This window comes from Aphis gossypii, chromosome 2, assembly GCF_020184175.1.
Source record: "Aphis gossypii isolate Hap1 chromosome 2, ASM2018417v2, whole genome shotgun sequence".
NCBI classification, from domain to species: Eukaryota; Metazoa; Arthropoda; class Insecta; order Hemiptera; family Aphididae; genus Aphis; species Aphis gossypii.
The window spans coordinates 63,413,091-63,435,357 of NC_065531.1; the positions used below are offsets into that span (position 1 = coordinate 63,413,091).

General features: G+C 27.7%; 1 protein-coding gene across 1 annotated transcript in view; it reads left to right on the top strand.

The window, feature by feature from the left end:
* Positions 1-20,666, top strand: part of LOC114120287 (fatty acid 2-hydroxylase) — a 41,474-nt gene extending 20,808 nt beyond the window's left edge. The window contains exons 3-6 of the mRNA XM_027982151.2: positions 4,798-4,964; positions 18,140-18,272; positions 19,358-19,477; positions 20,064-20,666. Of these exons, the coding sequence (XP_027837952.2) occupies positions 4,798-4,964; positions 18,140-18,272; positions 19,358-19,477; positions 20,064-20,152 (509 nt within the window). The 3' untranslated portion in view covers positions 20,153-20,666. The remainder of the gene's footprint in view (positions 1-4,797; positions 4,965-18,139; positions 18,273-19,357; positions 19,478-20,063) is intronic.
* The last annotated feature ends 1,601 nt before the right edge of the window (positions 20,667-22,267 follow it).

A 22,267-nucleotide genomic window follows, 5' to 3' on the forward strand; every position in this document is an offset into this window, starting at 1 on the left:
TAATTCAGTATTTCGGTACCATTGCGCGTATAATATATGTTAACACAATATATAACAGGTGTCGCGTATAATCATAACACGACCAGCTGCTGCTGTACAGTGGGGGTAGGTCGGGTCGAATGGGGGTAGAAACAAATAACAACTCGTTTCGTGACGAAAAAAAATCTCAATACATTTCACCCAACCCCCGTTGTGCGCGGTATAGGGCTGGTCGGGCGCGCGTGTTGGTAAAATATTTATAATTTGGCAACGTAACGCGTGTGCTGCGCGTGGCAGTGGCGTCGGGCGCGTTATCGTCACGAGTATAACATTTTAATGGATGTACACGCGTACGGCGGTGTTTGGCAATGATAATAATTTTATAATAATATTATAATACGCGGCCGTACTGACCTCGCGCGTCTACGAGCACTTGTCGAACGAGGAGTGGCGGCGGCGGCAGACGAGAATACGCGTTCGGGTCCGTTCAACAGGTTCAGCCGCGCAGCTCTCCTCTGCCGGCGGAACGCTCGCGCGGTCGGGTGACTTTTACTCGAGTTTTACATTCCGCGGGGCGGCGGCGGAACTTTTCCTCCGACCAAGGCGGCATTATAATAATATTGTATGTATAGTCGCGCGCGCACGCGGACGGGACGGGATTGTTCGTCGAGTTGGGTAGGTACCGCGCCGCGTCTACGCGTCGATACCCGCGACGAACACGCGAAAACGAGCCAGCTGCCGCCGCCCACCCGAACTCGGCGGCGCGCGTGTACAATAATAATAATAATAATAATAAAACACCGTCACCCACAACGCGGCGGCACCCCTTCGCCCGCGTTACGTGCTTATAATAATATTATAATGTATAGTAATTATTTTGCTTTGCTAACGGCGGCGGCGGCGGCGGCAGCGACAGAGTTTATTGCGCGCCGCCCGGTTATCGCTGCGTGTGTGTTATGGTCGGGCGCAGCGGAGAGAGGCGGCGGCGGCGTTTCGGCGCCGCGCCTGTCGCCGGTCTGGCGGCTCGCGGCAGACGCCAAGTCGCCGGTAACGCGCGCAATCCCTGCGGGGCGGTGGAGGCGGCGCCCCTTATATAGCGGCACGCACACGCGCACACACTGCACCACACCGTCGCGCAAAAATACACTGCCCCGCGTAACTATTATGTATACAGCGGCGCGGTGGTGAGTGGCCGCCGTGTATCGATCTCCCAGCGGCGGCCGTTTTATACGCGGTCGTGTGATGTGTACACATCGAAGCGAGCCGCCGCCGTCATTATAATATTATTATATATTTTTATACGTACACGTCGCGTACAGTGCTTTATAATATTATATACGGTCATGCAGTTCGCGTACACCGCATGACGTTCCGCAGACCTATTATTGCACGCGCGCGCGTGTGTGTGCAATACACTCGTACGCGGATTCCCGAACCTAAGCCGCCTGTGGTGTTGCGATACGCGCGCGCGCTACCCTCCGCCGACATAATAATATTGTATACGGCCGCGGCGTTTGTGCCCTGTCGTCGCGCCGCCGCCGTCGTCGCGTAATATTATGATATACCGATACGCTCGACGCGACGACTCCCTGTTGAATTTTCACGCGCGCGCGCGCGTATAATAATGTCTCATAATATATTATATGATATGATAATGATGTCGTAGAGCGTGGTCCGATCGCCGCCGCCGCCGCCGCCGAGACGAACCGCGTGTGTTTTGTCGTTTTCGTTTTATTGCTGCTGCTTCATCGCGCTCCGAGCCGATATTATAATACCAAACCCCGCCGCGGACGATCCACAGACGGCATCGATTATAATATAAGCGCGCGCCACCAGAGTGCTGTTATTTATCGTCGCGGTTATTATCGGGTCGTTTTCGGTTTTTGGGGGATTTTTTTTTTTTTTTTATTATTATTATTATTATTTTCATTTGCGATTGATAAATCGACAATTTCTCCGGGTCGCGTTAAATTTGATTTTTTCCTTCGCCGCCGCCACCGCCGCCCGCCCGCCCGCCGCTATATGTATATAAAACATACACAATATACATTTAATGACTCGGAAAATGTAGTTCTCGTAAAAAATAAATTACATTTACTATTACCGTTAATGTCAGATATCTACACCCCGTATCAACCTATAAAATAATCCATTTATGCGGTTTATCTTTTTATTTTTTTTTTTTTTTTACCCATTATTTAAACGCTATGGATTTTCTTTATCTCGTATTATTTACTCGTATTTGTAGAACGTTGATTTCCATTTTCAGTACACTTATACATTATAATATAATGGTTTTATACGATTGACAAATTGAAAAAGTACATTTCAAAATAATGTAAAGTAATATCATTTATGTAATTTGGTTATTATTTTAAATAGAATATCCTACTTAATTGGTTGACGTCTTTAAGTCGTAATGGATTTTTTTCACGATCAAGCGTACTATAAGCCAATCAAATGAATAAGTGTCTAGTTTTACATACTTGTATATGGAAATTATTAAGTGTATGTCGGAATTTCTAAAACAAAATATATTTTTTTTATGGTTTCTCAACATGCAATTGTTAAGTATAAATATTTAATATACCTAATTCAGTTATCAAATATCGTTTTAAATAATAATATTTATAATAATAATTACTTGATAAAACATTATATACCAACATTTCGTTATAACATTTCGTAAACTAAACTAAAATAAAGTTATACAAATAGAAACGATGAACACTTGGTTGAACTCTTTATAATACCAATAATTTATATAGTGATTTGTCGTCCAATCTTTATAAATAATTAAACAATAGTCATAGTATATTGAAATCAACTTTCACTTGTTTAAATTAATCCTAGTTTAGGCACTTTGGTGTCACTATTTTGAGACGATTTGTATTAATTGTTACCTATTATTATTTATCAATTTTAATCGTTTTAGTTAACTTAATACACGCACTGGTACATACAAAAAAAATTTCAATATCATCAAATAAGTCATAGACACAATTTTTTGAACTTGACCCTGATCCCGGCGCACAAATTGTGGGGTTCAGTCAAATTTTTTTTAAAAAAAAAGCTGAGGAACAAATAACATTTTGGTGGAATTTATGTGGCGGTATAAGCTAAATGATAAAGTTTCATTATTTGATAAAATATTAAATGACATTACTGATTTTGATCTCCGCCATGATTCTAATTTTGTTTGAATATCTACTATTTTAAATATTAAATACCTATCTACTGGTTTTTTTTCTATTTGTGATTTTTCGGAATATTTAATATTATAGTAATAAATATTTTCGTGAGAAGTTAAATTTTTTAATCTTACAAAAAATTCGATGTAGACATGGTTCTTTTTGCTTCAAATCACATTTTATATTCATATTATACAGCGCCTTGTCTGTGTTTGTGCTTATCTATTACCTAATATTATACCAGGTAGTTGAAAATTTTACACATACACTCTTCGAAAATAAATGAAAAATAAAATTGCTTACTTACTGATTGTAAAACAGATACCAGAGTCTGGTAACCAAACAAAATATTTTGCTCACATTTGTGTTATCAATAACCGGATGCTCAAAACTGGTATCACCGGTCGGTATACCCATGTAAAGTTCCACGCGTTAGTAATTGGTGATAGTTTGTTCGAGTATAATATTATTATAGTCCACGCCGTCTATCATTTGGTGGTTTAAAGTCGATTTCAATTGTACATACTTAAATGTATTTATGATAATCCTATAGCCATAGTATTAATTAAGTATTAAGTGTGGGTAATTTTATAATACTCCCTAGCTTATTCTGAACCATATTTTATAATATACATTAACCTTCTATCTATCGTTTAATTAAAACCATTGGGTTAAACAACGATAGTATTTAATTCATTACTTAATGCCAGAATATGTATCAATCACATCCCTGCTACACTACTACAACCGATGGTTTTTGGTAGCTATAGTTCTAATTGAAATATATTCGGTTTTATAAGAATTTAATGAGGCACTCGGCAGAATTGTATTTTATGTTGTATAGACAAAAAATTTATTTATTTGAATATCACATAAACAAAGGTGCCCGCAGAAAGGTTTATTAATATGCATTTTTACATCGAATATGATGAAACAATTAAATATCGACTATTGTATGTACTTACCAACTTGTTACTTTCCGGAATTTATTTCAAACTTGATTATATTACACAGTAACTAATTTAAAATAAATACTAATTAAAAGTTAAATGAATAATAGATTGTTTTGAATTTTTTTAAATCTCTTATTATTTTGAAAAGTTCTAGGTTTTTAAATTTTTCGACGCAGCTTCAATAGAGCGACAATGTTTTTAAATACTCGGTCAGATTAAAATGATTAAATTCTTTAAAATAACAGTTTAAAAAAAAATGTAAATATGAACATGGATATACTAAACTGAATTTTCTTCCTTATACGTTGCACCCTCTGAACTTATTTTCTGTGAGCGCCCCTTCATAAAAATTTAATAAGTATGTTTGTAGTAAAACGCTGTACTTATCGTGATAACAGTTGTGTGATTTCATAAGTTAACTGTTTAAATTTTAAAATAATTTTTATTGCGTAATGTCATTTTTTAGTACCAATATTTACTGTGAGTAAAAAGCTGAGTAGCTTAACTGTTTTTCAATAACAACGCTTCATCGTTATATAACTTAAATTATTATCATGATACTTTGGATAAACTTTTAACATTTTTCTAATACTACCTATAATTAATCGCTGATTAGACGCATAATATATAATGAGTAATAAATGTATTTTTTTGTTTTTTTTTTTTTTTTTTAGATAATTTTACGATAGGAATATTGGTCATAAGTTCAACTATTTTGGGCTTACTTTTGTGGCCTCTCATTGAATACACCATTCATCGTTGGCTGTTTCATCTACAGCCTCCAGACAACTCACCATTACTTATCACATTGCATTTCGGCATTCATGGACTACATCACAAGGTATGTGTTATATTGTCTCAGTCATTGGTTAATGTACTAGTGTGCTTAAATGAGTATTGTTAAAAACAAGTCATAATATTATAATAATAGAATAAAATATAAGCTCTTATTTCACTGTGAGCATACACAGTTAATTACTATGTTTATGTGTATACAAATTAATATGATAGTCTGATGGAATAAATTACTTTGGGTACCTAATCATCTTAATGAAACGCAGTCATATAACTTAATTTTAATAAGTTTAAGAATGAAATTAAAAAATCTTAATCTTGCTGAAAATTTATAGCTATTAAATTTACTATATTACTTGAAACTAAAATTGGTAATTTAGGGTAGTTTTTAATTATTCACGTGTGCAATTATTATTAATTTATTACTTATTAAGAATGCATATTAAGTTTTGATAAATCAACACTTAAAAGAAATAATTTCGAGTAGACTCATTAGTTATTAGTGTAAATATAAACTAAATAATCAAATAAATAGAATATTGTATAAGAATCATCATTAATTAAATTGAATGACTTATGATTTTCAAGATTTATAAATAATAAAAATATAATCTACAAAATGTTAAATGTAATCACTCATACTAAATTCTAAAATTAATCATTAATCTGAATTTAAAATATTTAACTATCATTATTATTTTTAATTTTAACAGATTGTGATTACTGATAAATGATAATACGATTACATTATTATTTATTACTTATGTAATATACTACATATCGTATTATGCATTACAATTTACGCCGTTAAAATAAAGATAATTTTAAATTATTAACGAACCCAGTTTGATTTATTAAATATTCAACATATTATTTTTATTTTTGAAAAGTTATCCATTATACACCTTAAACAAGTCATAAATGTATAACTTACTATCTAATTATTAAAAATATTTTATTTATATATATATATATATATAGGTATATAACTCCATAACCGATATCTATAGACGAATTACTTCTTTAGTATATTAATAACAAATATTGAATAAAATTCTTTGTAACATTTTTACCTCTAATATTATTCATATATTAATTTACATCAAATAATAGTATTATTATGTAATAGAAAGAAATGTTAGATACTGTTAGATGCGTTTTGTTATCTATAGTTAAGAAATTTCCCTTCATAGGTATACAAATTAATTTATTATAAAAATATATTAATGACAGGTTTATAAAAGATTAGACAGAGGTCATTTTAATGTAATGTATCAGTATTGCCGATTCAAATAATCTAATTTTACATACTAGAAATAAACATTATATTATATTAGTTTAAATATATAAAAGTGATTTTATACAATATATTTGTATTAAATTGAAAACACCGTTAAAATGTCGGATTAATTTTATATTAATTGATCATTATTTCTTACATTTCAAATTATTTTTTATCTTTACAATGTGATTTGAAATTTTAATAAATTGAACGTAAAATGTTTTAATTAAAATTACACTTATATAACAATTTGCAGTAAATAAGGTTAATCAAAATTGTTTAATAAAAAGTAATTAATTTTCGTTCTTAATGAAAGGATTTTTTGGTCTATTGACTTTTGTTATTTTATGCTTAATAATGTTAAAACAATTATCTATATTTTATAACATTCAAAACACTACCTATATTGTATATTTATACATCAGTTTGTTAAATTGTCTGATTGGTTACCGTTAATGATTTTAAAGTATAGAACGAATTAACATCAGTTTAAAAATGTATGGTTTAATGCTCTCGATTTTTTTATAGGAGTTAGTTTTATAAATTTATATTGTTGTATATATTTTATATAATAATAATATGCGAGTACATCAATTACATTGATGATCTTTAAAGCATTTTATTAAAATAAAACATTTTACTTCGAATAACTCTTTATGACTGGCAACTATTTTGTATTAAAGATGATTTATTGTTAAGGTTTGTTCAAAATAACTATGAATATCAATTAAATACATTTTCCAATATATTTTTATTTGTTGTAATTTTAATTTACTCATTTTACACTTCAGAACTGCATTTTATTATTTAATTCAGTCCTATATTTTTTTTAGTTTACAATATTTAAATAATATAAATATCAATATAATAAAATATACTGAATTTTAAAAATTTTATTACTATAATTTAACAGCTTAAAATTGATTAATCAAAACCATTTTCTTTTATTACGTTTTTTGCAATAGGTATATTATTTATTGTTCATTTACCATAAAACAATATATTTGACATTGGAATAATTATATTAATTAATTTAGAACGTTAGTTTTAAATAATCTTAATTACATTGTTTATTAGAAATAGTGGGCACATCGACTTATCGTATATGAGTGTAGTGTGTGTGTGTATGTTTTATAACGTTAGTTAATTTTTACTTTCATGATACTATAATAGTAAATTTTCTTAAAATTGTTTTTTAAACTTGAAGTGCAGTTTAAAGTGCTCTATGATGCATACCATGGAATATGGGCGTGAATTCTATAAGATAAAATTAAGGAACCATAAATATAATAAAAATTAAATTAAAAAAAAAAAAAAATTATAACAATAAAAATTTTTTTATGCTATGGGTAATCATTAATTTTGATGAATAAAAAGTATGTGTCAGAATATTATTTATCATATTATTATAATTCAATTTTTATCGATAAAATGTTTCGTCAAAAACAAACATGGAAGTTATGACTCAAAAAGTAATTAAAAGCGAAAATAGTAATCAAACCAAACTATAATTAATATTACTAAGAGTAGTTAGTATTATCAATCATTTTTCTTATTTTTAATATGTTCATTATTCAAGTAAAAAATAGTTTAGTTTAATTAATAATTTTTACCATTTATTTCTGTATGTATTTAATAATATAATTGATAGAACTATGGTAATTTTTTTTTTTACGACTAAATTACTGATTTCACCTACAGTGTAAAACTGGTTAGTGATTACACAATATTCTTCATTAAATAAACCGTATAATTATTGTTCTCGATATTATGAAGGAGGATACGCAGGTATCGAAAATATATAAAATGTCTAATACTCTTATAGTTTGGTATTCAGTTGCGTCATTATATATTTTTGGAATATATTTTTTTTAGTATATAAACAATTAGTGAATATAGATCTAAATAAAAATTATTGAACTTTTTTTTTTGTATAAATTGATTATCTCAAAACTCAAAACATTATCATTGGCAATTGAAATAATTTTAAATTAATAAATAAAACCTAATCCTTAAATTAAGCCTAATTAGTCATGCGTTTACGTAATGTTCTATGTTCACTTATATTTTTCTTATTTAAATTATAAATAAATTTACAAAATGATGACAAAAAAAAACATTATTTATTATTATAATTTTAGTTAGTATGTTATAATAAGTACACAAATGGGCATATAATATGAAAAGTGTAGGTGTCTTAACGAACTGGTCGGTGAGGTTTTTTATTTCTATACCATATAAATTATAATGCATTTATGCAATATTTCACAACTTCAAAAAAATATCGAACGACATAGACTTGTTTTAAAACAAAAATGAAAAACTTTAATCTCAATAAGCATATTTCTAAATGTTTCTGTTAACATTAATGATGTACCTATATAAGGTATAGTATATTTTATTATTGTCTATTGATTATAGTATTGCGTTACGTCATCCACACCTAAATACATTTACATTTATTATAGTCTATTACTTATTACTGTATTAGGATTTAAGTGATGAATGACGATGATAAATAGTAAACATATTTGTCATTCATAAAATATAATTACTTTAAACTATATCAAAAAATTTATTATTATAGTTGTAACTTGTAAAGTTATAACAAATTCGGTTAAATTTCGTATAATTACTTGAAATTATTAAAATAAAAATATAAGATATCCATAAGTGTTAAATTTGATTTAGTATTTTACTTTTTTTTGGTTAAGTTTCAAAACTTTTGGTATCTCCATCCTATCTAGTTATTAGAATACTCAAATAAATAAATGTATATCTAGAAATTATGAAAATAAAATTAAACTTATTAAGTACATTATTTTAAACATAAATGTTTTTATATCTTGAATCGTATCTGAAAGTATTTATTACGAAATATTAATATCATTTATCTGATATCTTCGTTTAAATCCACTGTGTATCAAAACTTTTCTTTTAAGTTACGATTTTTTCAGATAAAATAATAGAGAATATGATACTTCGTTTAGTTTTTTATTTCTACCACTTAGTAAACTGTTACAAATTATGACTGTTATTTACTATGCAATTATTTAAAAAAGTAGGTAAACACAATTAGTTTAGAATTATATTTATTTTCTTGACATATCAATTATTAACTCGTATCTATTTATTAAAATCGTTTTATCGTTTTATATTGTTTTAAATTGTCATGTTTATTTTCTCAACATATAAGTGTATAATATGACTATTAAAACTATTACTTATTATTAAAATTACTTAAATTACAAATTAACTGAAAAACATGTAAAATTACTGCTGCATGTGGATTGTATCTGCAATGCTCAATGTATTTCTGCCCTAATTCCTAATTATTTGATTTGGCTGTTTAAACTTTGATTAATATAATGGAATTAAATTAACATGCATTTTATCTAAAAGTTGTTTAATTTGGTGGGTATGTACATCAAGTAGAACATGCCAAATTGACAAATATTTTATACTACTAATATGTTGATATTGATAACTAAATATACCGTCATGTATTTAACATAATGATTTAGTAATACTAGGAATCGTCAACAAAAATCATATGATATTCAGATACGTTATGATGCATAAAAAACAGTATAACAATGAATGACAATTTTACGTAGGTTTTTCATTTCTGAATCGATACGGTAGACCCGAAATTTAGTAGGTTTTTGAGTACAATAAAACAGCAAATAAGGATAAAGATGCCTTCGGACCTAACACGACTCGTGTAACCTATTCAGAATGAAAAGCAAAAAGCTATATTTTCCCAATTCACCCTTGTCCAGTCCGTGTTCAATCGATTTCTCGGCGTCCTAGTGTCCTACGTCAGTGAGAATCCTTCAAAATGACAACGGTTACAACATATATAGACTTCAGACTTTCAGAGCCTTGAAATTTATGGTTTTTTTCGAGCTTTCAAAAGCAATGTGTAAAAAAATCCAGTCAAAATATCTCGGAAACTTCACACCTGTCTATAATATACTATCGAAGAAATATATTCTGCACAATATTTTAGCCAACAAATCGTTTGGTTTGTCAAATACTAAGTACGTACCCTACCATACATAAGTATTTTTGATTTACAAAATTTCTTTGGCATAAATAAAACCTTTCAGACACTCCAGTATTTCATATATTTTTAATGTACTTATACTTTATGTTTTCCAAACATTCATCCACGTATAAAATTTCAGTTTATTCATGTCTAGTGTCTACAGAAATTAAAAGATAAAATAAATTATAATACAGTATTACAAACCACCATCTTTTTATCGGTTAACTTAATAGTATTTTGTCAGAGACAATACTAAACATATACAGAAATATATTTTGTATGCAAACTATGCTCTCTGTTCATACATCCGGTTCAATAAACGTTTAAATATTACCTTACCAAACGGTAAACATACATCAAATTCTTTACATTTTCATTTAATACATTAAAAAATAAATAAAATATCTAAATTAATCTTAAATTTCAATTTATTGAATTTTAATTTTACTATTCATTTTAACTGATTGATTGTATTGCATACGACTCGACAAAAATTAAAAATACTTTCAATAATAGTTATTATCTTCTTTCATTAATTTATTCAAAAGACATTCAATCCAATTTATTAAGTATTTTATAAAACTTAAATAATCAATTCATTACCGGATACCCACTTTTTTTATTACATTTAAATAGGGAGCGTACAATATTGGTAGCTATTTTGTTATTTTATATGATAACAATAGAATTTACAGAATTTTCTAGTGTTATAAGACAATTTGTTTTATGATTTAAGTATTTCTATAGCAATCCCAGCTTGCTCCTATAGTTATATTTGATCCTGGTGTTTGCTGTTCAGGTATCAATAGATTTGTCTGCTATCGGTATTTCCTCAACATCCCACAAACTTTTTCCGCTTATTAGTACTAGCCAGTAGCCACTATAGGTACTTATACGGTTATTTTTATCTAATCTAACACCAACAATTTTATATCGCATAACAAACTAAATCGCATTTTTCCCCTTAAATTTAAGTTTGTGGCATGTCTTATCTCATATTTTTTTAAACATAGCTTTTTCAAACAACTGTTATTAATTGAATATAATTTATTCCATAAGTTAAAGCAAAGAAAACGATTTCTCATTAAAGTGATAAAAAATTAAAGATTGCCATTTATTTCCTTTTCTTATCTAAGTAAAATATTTATATTTTGTTCTCAATAAATATTTATCATTTGATAATTTGTTAGTTGTTAATAAATAAGTTTATTGGATAATTTACATTTGTCCCGTAAGTATAAAGTGTTGGAAAATATAACAGTAACTGAAATAAATACTATTTTCCTAATGTTTATTTATTAAACCCTACATTAACTACCTATGTAGTATACTCTACTAAAGAATATCTAATTTAGGTTTGTAATGTTGAAAACATCGATACATGCGAAACACTTAGTTCTTAAAATATTAGCTGAATTATTTTTAATTTATTAACTATATTATATAATAATGTTTTATTTTAATCGGACTTTTAGTTGTTCAATTTAAATAGCACAAAAATTAACCGTAGATTATCTTAAAAACTATAATTCATTTGATACTACTTAGTGATATGATTCTCATCGTGTTCAATGTTCAAATCAACGTATTAATTAGTTGAAAATTTAATAAAATATAGTCTCAATGCAACAACCGCCATCGAAAAAAATTTTAAATGATCCAGCAAAAATATGCGATGATTATATTAATAAAAATAAAGAAGATATTTACATTGTATATTATTTCAACATTTAATGCAATATAATTTAACTGTGATCTTTATGTCTAGGTACTAATTAAATAATTTTTTTTTAAAATTAATTATTGACTACCTAATTTGGAAAACTATTAGTTATTGTACACTATTGCTAACACATTGACCACATAGGTCTTATCACAAACATAGATCTCATATATCTATAAAATATAACTGATACATTAATTATTACTGTTATACTAACAAAACAATAATAACTGCTTGACTTTGTTCACTGCTTGAGTATTGTTATCTCTTTAATAATTTTTAAATAGTAATTATCAACTACTATACGAAAGTATTATATGCAAATTGATTTCAAAAATTAAAATTATTTTTATTTTATAAAATAAAAATATTTATAATTAAATATAACAGCGTCGTATTACTTCATACTTGTATTGATCAACTATTCTATTTTCTAGTCTTATTTTGAATATTAAATTTCATCATACATCGATATTTTGATTTTCATGCAATAAATAAATGTGTAAATCACTATGAATAAAAAATAAAAATGTTAATATCTAATTTAAAAATTTAAATATTGAAAAAAACCAATGCTCAAGTATTGATAATCTTAACTTTGATTAATAAGTTAATTCACTTCAATGTTAATTAATAATGTTTAATAAATGACAACACAAGATTTAACATAAGTTTGCATTTTGTATGTTTGCAAGACATAAATAACACATGCGTCCTCTTAAGTGTAGGTACCTGCAAGTATATTTTTATTTTGTTTTTTTAAAGTTAAGAATATCTCGATTTTACAATTATATGTATTTTTATATCATCACACTTTTTGATGTATTTGATATATTTGATTCGACCTTCAATATTATAGGTAACGAATTTGACCCAATTGATACTATGAATACTTATTACTTATTCTTTTAATTATCAGTATTTATTTTAAATATTTTATAAAACACATCGAAATAAGGAATACTTACGCAGCATCAGTTTTTGATATAAATAATTTTGTCCAGATAGGACAAACTGTAAAGCTTTTCTTGGATAAAAGGTTTATAATTTTGATACGAGGTTCCGCGTATTATTCTTGTAAAAGTTTAAAAATATTAAAATTGCATGAATACAATTTATTTTATAAACGTTTAAAATTCAAATGTTGACAAAGTTCGTAAAAATTGCAAACATTTTCAAAGTTTATTTTACCAAGTTAAAATATTAAAAAAAAATTCCGTTTCAATACCTACCTATTGATTGAAATTGTAATTCAATAAGGTCCCTCACAAAATATTTTCAAATTGTTATAAAAACATTAGATTATTGGAAATATCAAAAATACTTATCGTTATTAAAACCACATGACATTAATAGATTTAGTAAACATACCATGATAACGACCTTCATCCATATCGATACTTTATCTATTGACGTCACTTCGTCATAGTTGTTTTACAATTGAAAATTATAAGAGGAAGCACCCGGTTCGCACCAAAAATTGTAATCAAAGTGGGAGGAAATATGACGGCGGTGGCACGTTTAATCGTAAACATGCATTATTGTATGAGTGATTATTGAGTTGTATTTAAACTATAAGAGTTAAATTGTCGTGTTATAAAAGTCGTATATATAATAGTGACATTTATAATACCAATATTGATAATTGCTTATTAAAATCAACGTCTAATATATTACGACTTCATGTAAGAAGCGAGGTCATGTATGTAATATCTTCTGATGAGATATTAATATTTAACGGAACGGCTGTATACAAAAAATTTCAGTATGCCTTTAACTCACAAACAAAACCTGTTTCAGCGATCGCCAAAGTCCTATAATCGTTTCAATCCAAAAGTTCGGAGTGTAAACGTAGTTGATTATTATCTGTTTCACATTCAGGACTTAACGATATAAGCGCAACGACCGACTCACTTACAAAAGAAAATCACACTTTAATTATTGAGCATCATTTTGAAAATCAAAAGTTGTTGTGGTTCTATAATCTAACTCGTGTTTATACGATTTAAAGAAATGTTTCAAGACGTTTAAGTATTATGTGGTTATTTTTCTATCACAGAGTACTTGAAGTGTGGTCGATTCTTGACGAAAAGTTTAAGGGCGAACTGTTTCACGAAAGTATCAACACCGTATCTGTACTATAATAGATATTTCAAACATTTTAAAATTAATTTACATTTAAAAATATATCTTATCTTTAAAAAGTACAATGGTGTGACATCCACTGAAGAATTATCCAATGAAATGACCTAAGATGTTCGCATGGACCCTTGCATGACATTTCACGTGAATAGAGTGACTTTAGTATTTGATTTGATTTTCATCATAAAACGGAGTATTCATATGATTTGTGCTATTCTGATGAAATTATTTGAAAATATAAGTCCGATATTGGCAATATTATTAACAAATACGATCAAAATATTTAGACTCGTTATAATTTATAAGCTATAATATATACCAGGGGTGGCCAAACCGCGGCTCGCATCTTATCATAACATTTTTACAAAAAAAAATTGTTTAATATAAATTTATGCATTATATAATAATATGACCTTTATTATTATTTTTTTTTTTTACATTTTGACTTTTTCATATTTATTAATATATTTGGTGGCTCGCGAGTCTCTTCTCGCTAGTCGCTGGTCACCTCTGATATATACCAATATATCACGATCCTATTCTCAATATTCTACGTTGGAATTGATAATAAGTTATGTGCAATAAATTTAGCAAGATGTATAGTTCAGCTAACTAAATTAAGAAAATACTAATAAATATATAAATATAATATAACATAAATCATCTTTATAAATAAATGCAGATATATTCATCTTTCGCCCATAATTATTCTTCGTTTAAAATGATTTATCACTAAATTAAAATTGAACGTATGCATTTCAGCAAACTGTTCTCAAATAACGAAGTACACTCGAAACCTACTATACAGCAGATCGACTGATCTTAGGAAAATAAAAAAAAAAACAATGTTACTTAAATATATAATATTTTAAATGTAATAGATGCGTTTCCAAATAATGGTGTAGTAAATAAATTATAATTGTAAGTATAATTTTATACATTTATAATTATAGATAGCTAAAAAATCCAACATAAAATGATATACATTTTGTAAAAACCATTTGATCTCTGATTCTTTGGTATTTCTAAACACATATTTTTTTTAGCCTTTGTTTATATTTATTTGTTTATTTTCTTTTAAACCGTACAAGTTTTGATATTTAACAATTTAATAATTGCTTATGAATTTTATGCATGTTAAATTATAAACTTTTAAAAAAAAAAATGAGAGAATAATGTCCATATCTAAATTATATTAAAGATAAAATGTCCTAGTACACCGAAAACAGTCGTGGGACCGTGGGGAGATGTCTGCGCTCTTAGTAAACAATAATAATTTACTAAACTAGATAGTTATAATAATATGATGCGGTGTATATATAAATACCTATGTATAGTTTTGGTTCTAAAATTGTTAATCAACAGGTGCATCATTCCAATTGCCCGTATGAGACTTCCGTCTATGAACAATTAAAATTCGTTTTTATCTGTAGTTTTATTTTATAGGTACCTACCTATATGTAGAACATTTTTAATAAATTATATTTATAGTAATACATAAAGTATATACTCGTGGCCCGTTATACACATCTTGTCTGTCTGCGTTCGCTTGGCTGTAAAATATATAGTTCATATATTATATTAAGTAGTTGCTTGCTTTAATTATTTAATTATTAGTTAATAACATATAAATTGTTTACCTTCAGTATTTTTAATAATTTAAACAGCCGGAAAATTCGTTTCGAAACGCCCAGACGGATGGCCTTCCATTAGTAAACTCGAAGGAAATTACGTACGTTTTTACGTCAAATATACTGTTAAAACTTTTGGCTGAATGATAGCACTTCTATGTTATATGTAGGAAATGTATATTTGTAAGTTTATATATATGTATGTGTATGTGTGTGTTTGTGTGTGTGTGTGTGTGTGTGTATGCATCAAACTTCAAAGTGACCTACCCTTGTTTTATTGGATAAGTCACGCATACCTGCTGCAGCGTTATTAATATTATATTATATTCCAACTATTAATGAAATATACAAACATGAAACATGTCTATTGTCCTGAAACTATGTGTGTGCAAATTTTTATTCAAATATGTAGGCATCTACCTAATTGTAAAACAAATTCATTTAAATAAAATGTTATTTAGATGATTATTTAAATAAAATTTTATTCAAATAATGATATTCTAATCTGTGTGCATAATGCGTACCTAGAATGTATGTAGGTATATGTAATATGTATATATATATGCGTAATTAATTAACTATTTACTTTTTTTTTAATGTTGTATGAAATTTACCTACTACATAAGTACGTGTACTCATAATACTTAAATTACAGAACTTAATAACAAGCTTGCATCCAGGATTTTTGTCAGGGAAAGGGGGGCTTAAACATTTTCCTACTTTCCTTACACACAAATTAACAATTACCACTAATTTTTAAATAATTATTAGAATTTTCGGTTTAATACTGATATAGTTAAGTAGAGTACTTGCTTCATTTTTTACTCATTTTATTATTTATTAATTATTACATGTACATATTCAACACAATACAATCACAACGACAAAATCGAACGGAATAAATTGTCCAAACTTGATTTTCATGCCACGGATAGTCGTAACTATCGTAGTTACCAATCAGTCTTTACAATAAAATTTGGAAAAAAAACATTCATCATTATAATATTATATTTATGACAATATGCTATAATAATGTACAACAATAAAAAAATGTTTAGAGGGTGCTACAGCCCCGAGGTCCCCCCCCCCTTTGTTGCACCACTGAATAATGTATATTATTGTAGAAGGAATTATGTATTGACGAACTATGTAATCTATGGCAAACTAATACGCTTTACATTTTTTAAATAATTATAGTTTTAAGGTAAAAGAGAAACGAAATTTTATTGACTTATCGCTTAAGTATTTGTTTTTACGTTTGAATATTATTAAATCTTTTTAAAACAAATTTTCGTGTATCATAGTATCATACATATAATTAATCAAAAATTGAATGTATAACTATTATATTAACTGTCTAGTATGTTGAAATGTTAAATTTTTTTAAAAAAAAACTACGAGCAAATCGTAAAAAACTTAAACTTAGTTTCATGAATTTATAATAAACTTATTCTCGATCAGAGACGTCTTTAAAATATGATGATTTATCGCTTTCACACATTAAATAATAAAAAAAAAAAATATTCCCACTACATTAAACCGTATCGCATTTCACATACCAACAACAATCACCATAAATTGTATAAATATATTTTTTACATATTTTTAATTTAATATAAATGAAGTGGTACTGTTCCATTTATTTTTACTAATGGGCTATATATAATAAAATAGTATTTATTATGATTACGAAATATTTAATATATTTGTCAATAAAATAATTACACACGTATATCAGTTATACACTTATTTTATTATTATTATTATTATTCTCAAATATCATGACATACGTATTATACTTACTAAATAGAAATGAGTTCGGATTTGTTTTATAGAACAAAAAAAAAAAAATTGCGAAATAATTCTTTGCATAAAATGGTTAATTATTTAATTAAATTTATGTATGATACGTGAAAAATCCACCAAAAACCCTTAATGAATAATTCGATTCCTTGAATATTTAAATTTAGTCGAGCCCTTTTCATCTGTTACCGCTTGTGCAACGAACTATTAAATTTAAACTTTAAAATGTTGAAACACGTTGTTTTACACGTGACCGCATTAATTTTCATGCAAATATATTGCGTCATAGTCGATTATTAAATGCGACGATTTACAGAAGCCCGTGGATTTTTATTCCATGTACTCGCGGTGTATACATTGGCAGATTTAATACAAGTTAATGAGAAAATTAAAAATCTATTGTAAATAGTTATACGAGTTTATTGTTAAGGAGAGTTGAAATCTATCTACTACGGCTGACTTTTCTAATATTTTTAAATTTTAATAGTTGTTTTAATTCGTAAAATTATATAGGTTATACCTTATACATTATATTAAATTATATTTTATTTAATATGGTTTGTTTTTTTTTTTTTTGTTCTGCAAATAGGTACCATTTGATGACCGACGGTTATTATTTCCGCCGGGACCAGCCGCAGTACTCATATCGGCTGCGTACGCTATATACCTGATGCTGTTTCCTCATTGGATGGCGCCGCTGGTATTGGCCGGAATGATTGCGGGTAAGTGTAGTAAAATGATAAAATCACATAGGTATATTTTAAGCTGTAAAGCCTCGGATGTCGTCATGTTTTAAAATGTAATGCAAGCATAAATGAATTTAAGAGGATCCAACATATTAGGTTTTGTGGCCCCAACTAAACGAAATAGCCACAAAAATGTATGAGTAAATATCATCTCAGAGATAGTTCTATTTCGTCACTGCTTTAAGAATGCTACATTATATATGTATTTATTATAAATGCATATAAATTAATTCTTTTATTAAAAAACGTGCTTAACCTGCTACTATACCTATATGATCTCCAAGTTCCAATTATAAACTGACGGCTGGTATCTGAAAGGTAATTTCAGCCCTACAAACATATATTAACTACACTTACTTCACATTTGATATACCCAATGTAAAAATGTAAGGCAATGTACATAACTACATAAGCCATCATGAATTCATTAACGTATAGAATCTTATTACCACATATGTTTAATTTTAGTGGTTTTATTTGATAATTCGCATCAGACCAAAAATAAGGTGGAAAATGTATAAAACTTTAACTTTAATATAATACATAATTATTATTTCATTGTCTTATTTCCTTCAAAAAAAAAAATAATAAATAAATAAATACAAATTATCCGATATTTTTGCCTATTAAAAAATATAAAAATATTAGTATGATGTATGAAATGCGTGGAAAGGTATATACTTCAAACACATTGACCCGTACCATGGTTTAAGATGTACCTATATATATATATATATATATATATCCCGTACTAAAAATGTCTTAAATTAATTTATCATACAATTATGGTATGTGTAAGTATTATTTACACCATAATAATTGTGCTCTTTAATGGAAAGTAATGAAATGGCCAGTCTACATTATATGAGTAATATTCCCTTTCGTGTTAAAAACAAATAAATAAATACACGTTTTAGGTAAATCGATTGTCCGAATTTGATAGTACCTATATATAATATATGTATATAGGTAGTGATTATAGTATGTCAAATTTAAATATATATTATTATAAATGTTTCGTGTTAAAAATCAATATTAATCTTGTATAATCGTGTTCGCAGGCTATGTAACTTATGATTTAATACATTTCTACTTACACTACGGATGTCCCAGGGAAGGCTCGTACCTGTATTCAATGAAAAGATACCACAACCAACATCATTTCGCGCACCACGATAGCGGTTAGTATACAATTATTACAATCATAATATAATAATGTGCTAAATGTTCATAATATGTATATTTTATGTATATAGTGCTACCCCTCCCACTACATTTGCACATTCTAATCTTATAATTTATACAAAAATTTGAGAAGCTCGATGTAAGTGAGGGTACTTTAATATTTGTTGTTTAGAAGAACTATAGTTAGTTAATTCGTTGGCCTACAAAATATTTTTAGCGTTGTTTTCTTAAAACCATAATAAGTACATAATATTAGTAATAATTTAAGATAAATTACAATTATTCAGAAATGGATACGTAATTTTGATAAAATAGAGAGATATATAATGTAAAAAAAGAAAAGAAAAATGTAGTGGAATGGTATCTGTAGTCCCCCAATCATTTCAACTTTATTTCACGCTTTATTCATATAATATGTGTACGAAGTGTATCAGAAAGACTTGACAATTTTACTTATGAATGTATCAGATGATCGAAATACACTCTGTACATATATTACATAATAATATAATATGCATGTACACCCTCGTATACATATGTATAACAATATTATAGACGGATATCGTTATCCATGTGTTTCAGGTTTCGGTATCAGCAGCCAATTTTGGGACCACATATTCGGCACAGAGATTATCCTGAAAAAGCTTAGCCGATGTTTAAAATGGTACTAACCTGCTACCTGTGAACTCGTGCCTTATAAATTATAATAAAATATATATTAAAAAAGAAATTAAAATATAATATATATATATATATATATTAACTTATTCATATATATGTATATATGTATACAAAGTATATATGTATATTGATATATACAATTATTATTATTATTATTATTATTAATTATTATGATACAAAGGAAAGAAATCACACCAAATCTCGGAGTGCCTATCTAATGAAACTCAAATATTACAATTAATGATTTAACAAATAATGATCCGCTCACGGAAGCAGTCATAACACGACGGTATATTATATATATATGTAACTCGTTTAATTTTGTTATATATACAATATATATAAATGTATTTATTGTCGCTTTTCATTGCTATTTTGTTCAAAGGTATTACAAAACTTAAAAGCTGTTTTGTTGTTACTCTGTACATTATCATTATTATTATTATTGTTTTTTTTTTTTTTTTGTCTTTTTAAATAATAAAAACAATATTATTTATACTTAGACTGGTTGGTATGCCAAAACTTTTTATGAGTTATCCTCACGAGATCCATTTTTCTGATAACGAACACGTCCAATAGCCGCAATGACCTATTTTTTACGACTAACGTCGTCTACTACGACAGTGTATGTATTCGTATTTAGTATGCTTATTATTGTTTGTAGTTCCCATTATTATTATATTTTTTTTTCATTCTCCCGCTGATCCTTTTACCAATAAATAATGGCCAATATTTTCTCGAATAGCTTAATGTTTACTACATACTATTATTCATAGTCCGTTAACCAATTTTTTTCAACCTACCTACCAATATAGTTATAGTAGGGAGTGGAAACCAACGTCATTACATCCACAGACTGTTTTGTACGATCTCGTCAATAAAAGAACTGAATTCATGAGTATAAATTATTATGATATCTACGTCTGCGAAACGTTAACATTTGTGAAAGAATTGTGTTCTTGCTTTGAGAATATAATTTGTTATGACTGTTAAGAAAAATAAATCGATAACGTTCCCGCCGAAGCCATACCTGTCTGCCAAAGTACACCTGGATGTACCCATACACAGGGTTGTCATTTTAACGTAACTACGTAAGACATTCATTATTTTGAAAAAAAATCTATGCATGTCATTTTATTTTTTAACTTTGAAGTAAGTTTACGTGGATCTTTATGTATGTATATATATAATATATATTATATATATATTGTTGTATTATATTAAATAATATAATTAATTATAAGTTTTAAAGGTATTGTAAAATTGTTTATTAAAGTAAACATAGATTATGAGTATGGAAACTAGTGTGAGATAACTATAGTTTCTTTGTATACAAATAATGAAATACGCTTATTAAATAAATTGTTATTATTAGCATCTTTATTTTTGTATACGAACGACTTCCGTTCTTAATCAAGTGAGTCCTAAATCTATGATTACACCACTAATCAGCTGCATATAAATACGGGTAAATAAGCAGTAAGCACACAGAATTAAACTCAGTCAGACCTATAATTATAGTATCCCACTTATATAAGATTTATGTATGTCGTGGACTTCATCACTATCACATCGCCTCTTGCATAGGTCCACTCCCATGTTATACTGCAAGGCTAATTCTACTAGTCTCGGATAGAATAATAATATACTTATGTCTTATTCCGTCTTTAAATTTATTATTAGACTATTTTATTATAATAATGTGGGATCGCATTTTAAGAAGCTTGTATGTGTTGTCTCCATCATACTAATACATAATATGGAAAATTTAACGATTTTTTTTACTCAGTTAATTTTAACACGATAATGAATTGAACTACTATTAAGTATAAAATTTACAATTTTAAAATTCACATAACATGTTTCAAATTTAAAATATAAAAATACCTATTGAATATTGAAATTCTTAGGGCTTAGTACTTTTATCTTTAAATTTGATAATAATATGTTATTTCACTCTAGTATTGATAGAATAAATAAACCCGATTCTTCTTCACGTAAACTGTATGTTATTAAAACAGTGACCACGAATTTGGATATAATGTCGTCTTTGAAGTACTACTTAAAATATATTATTGTATTAAGTAATTTAGTTTAACTAAAAA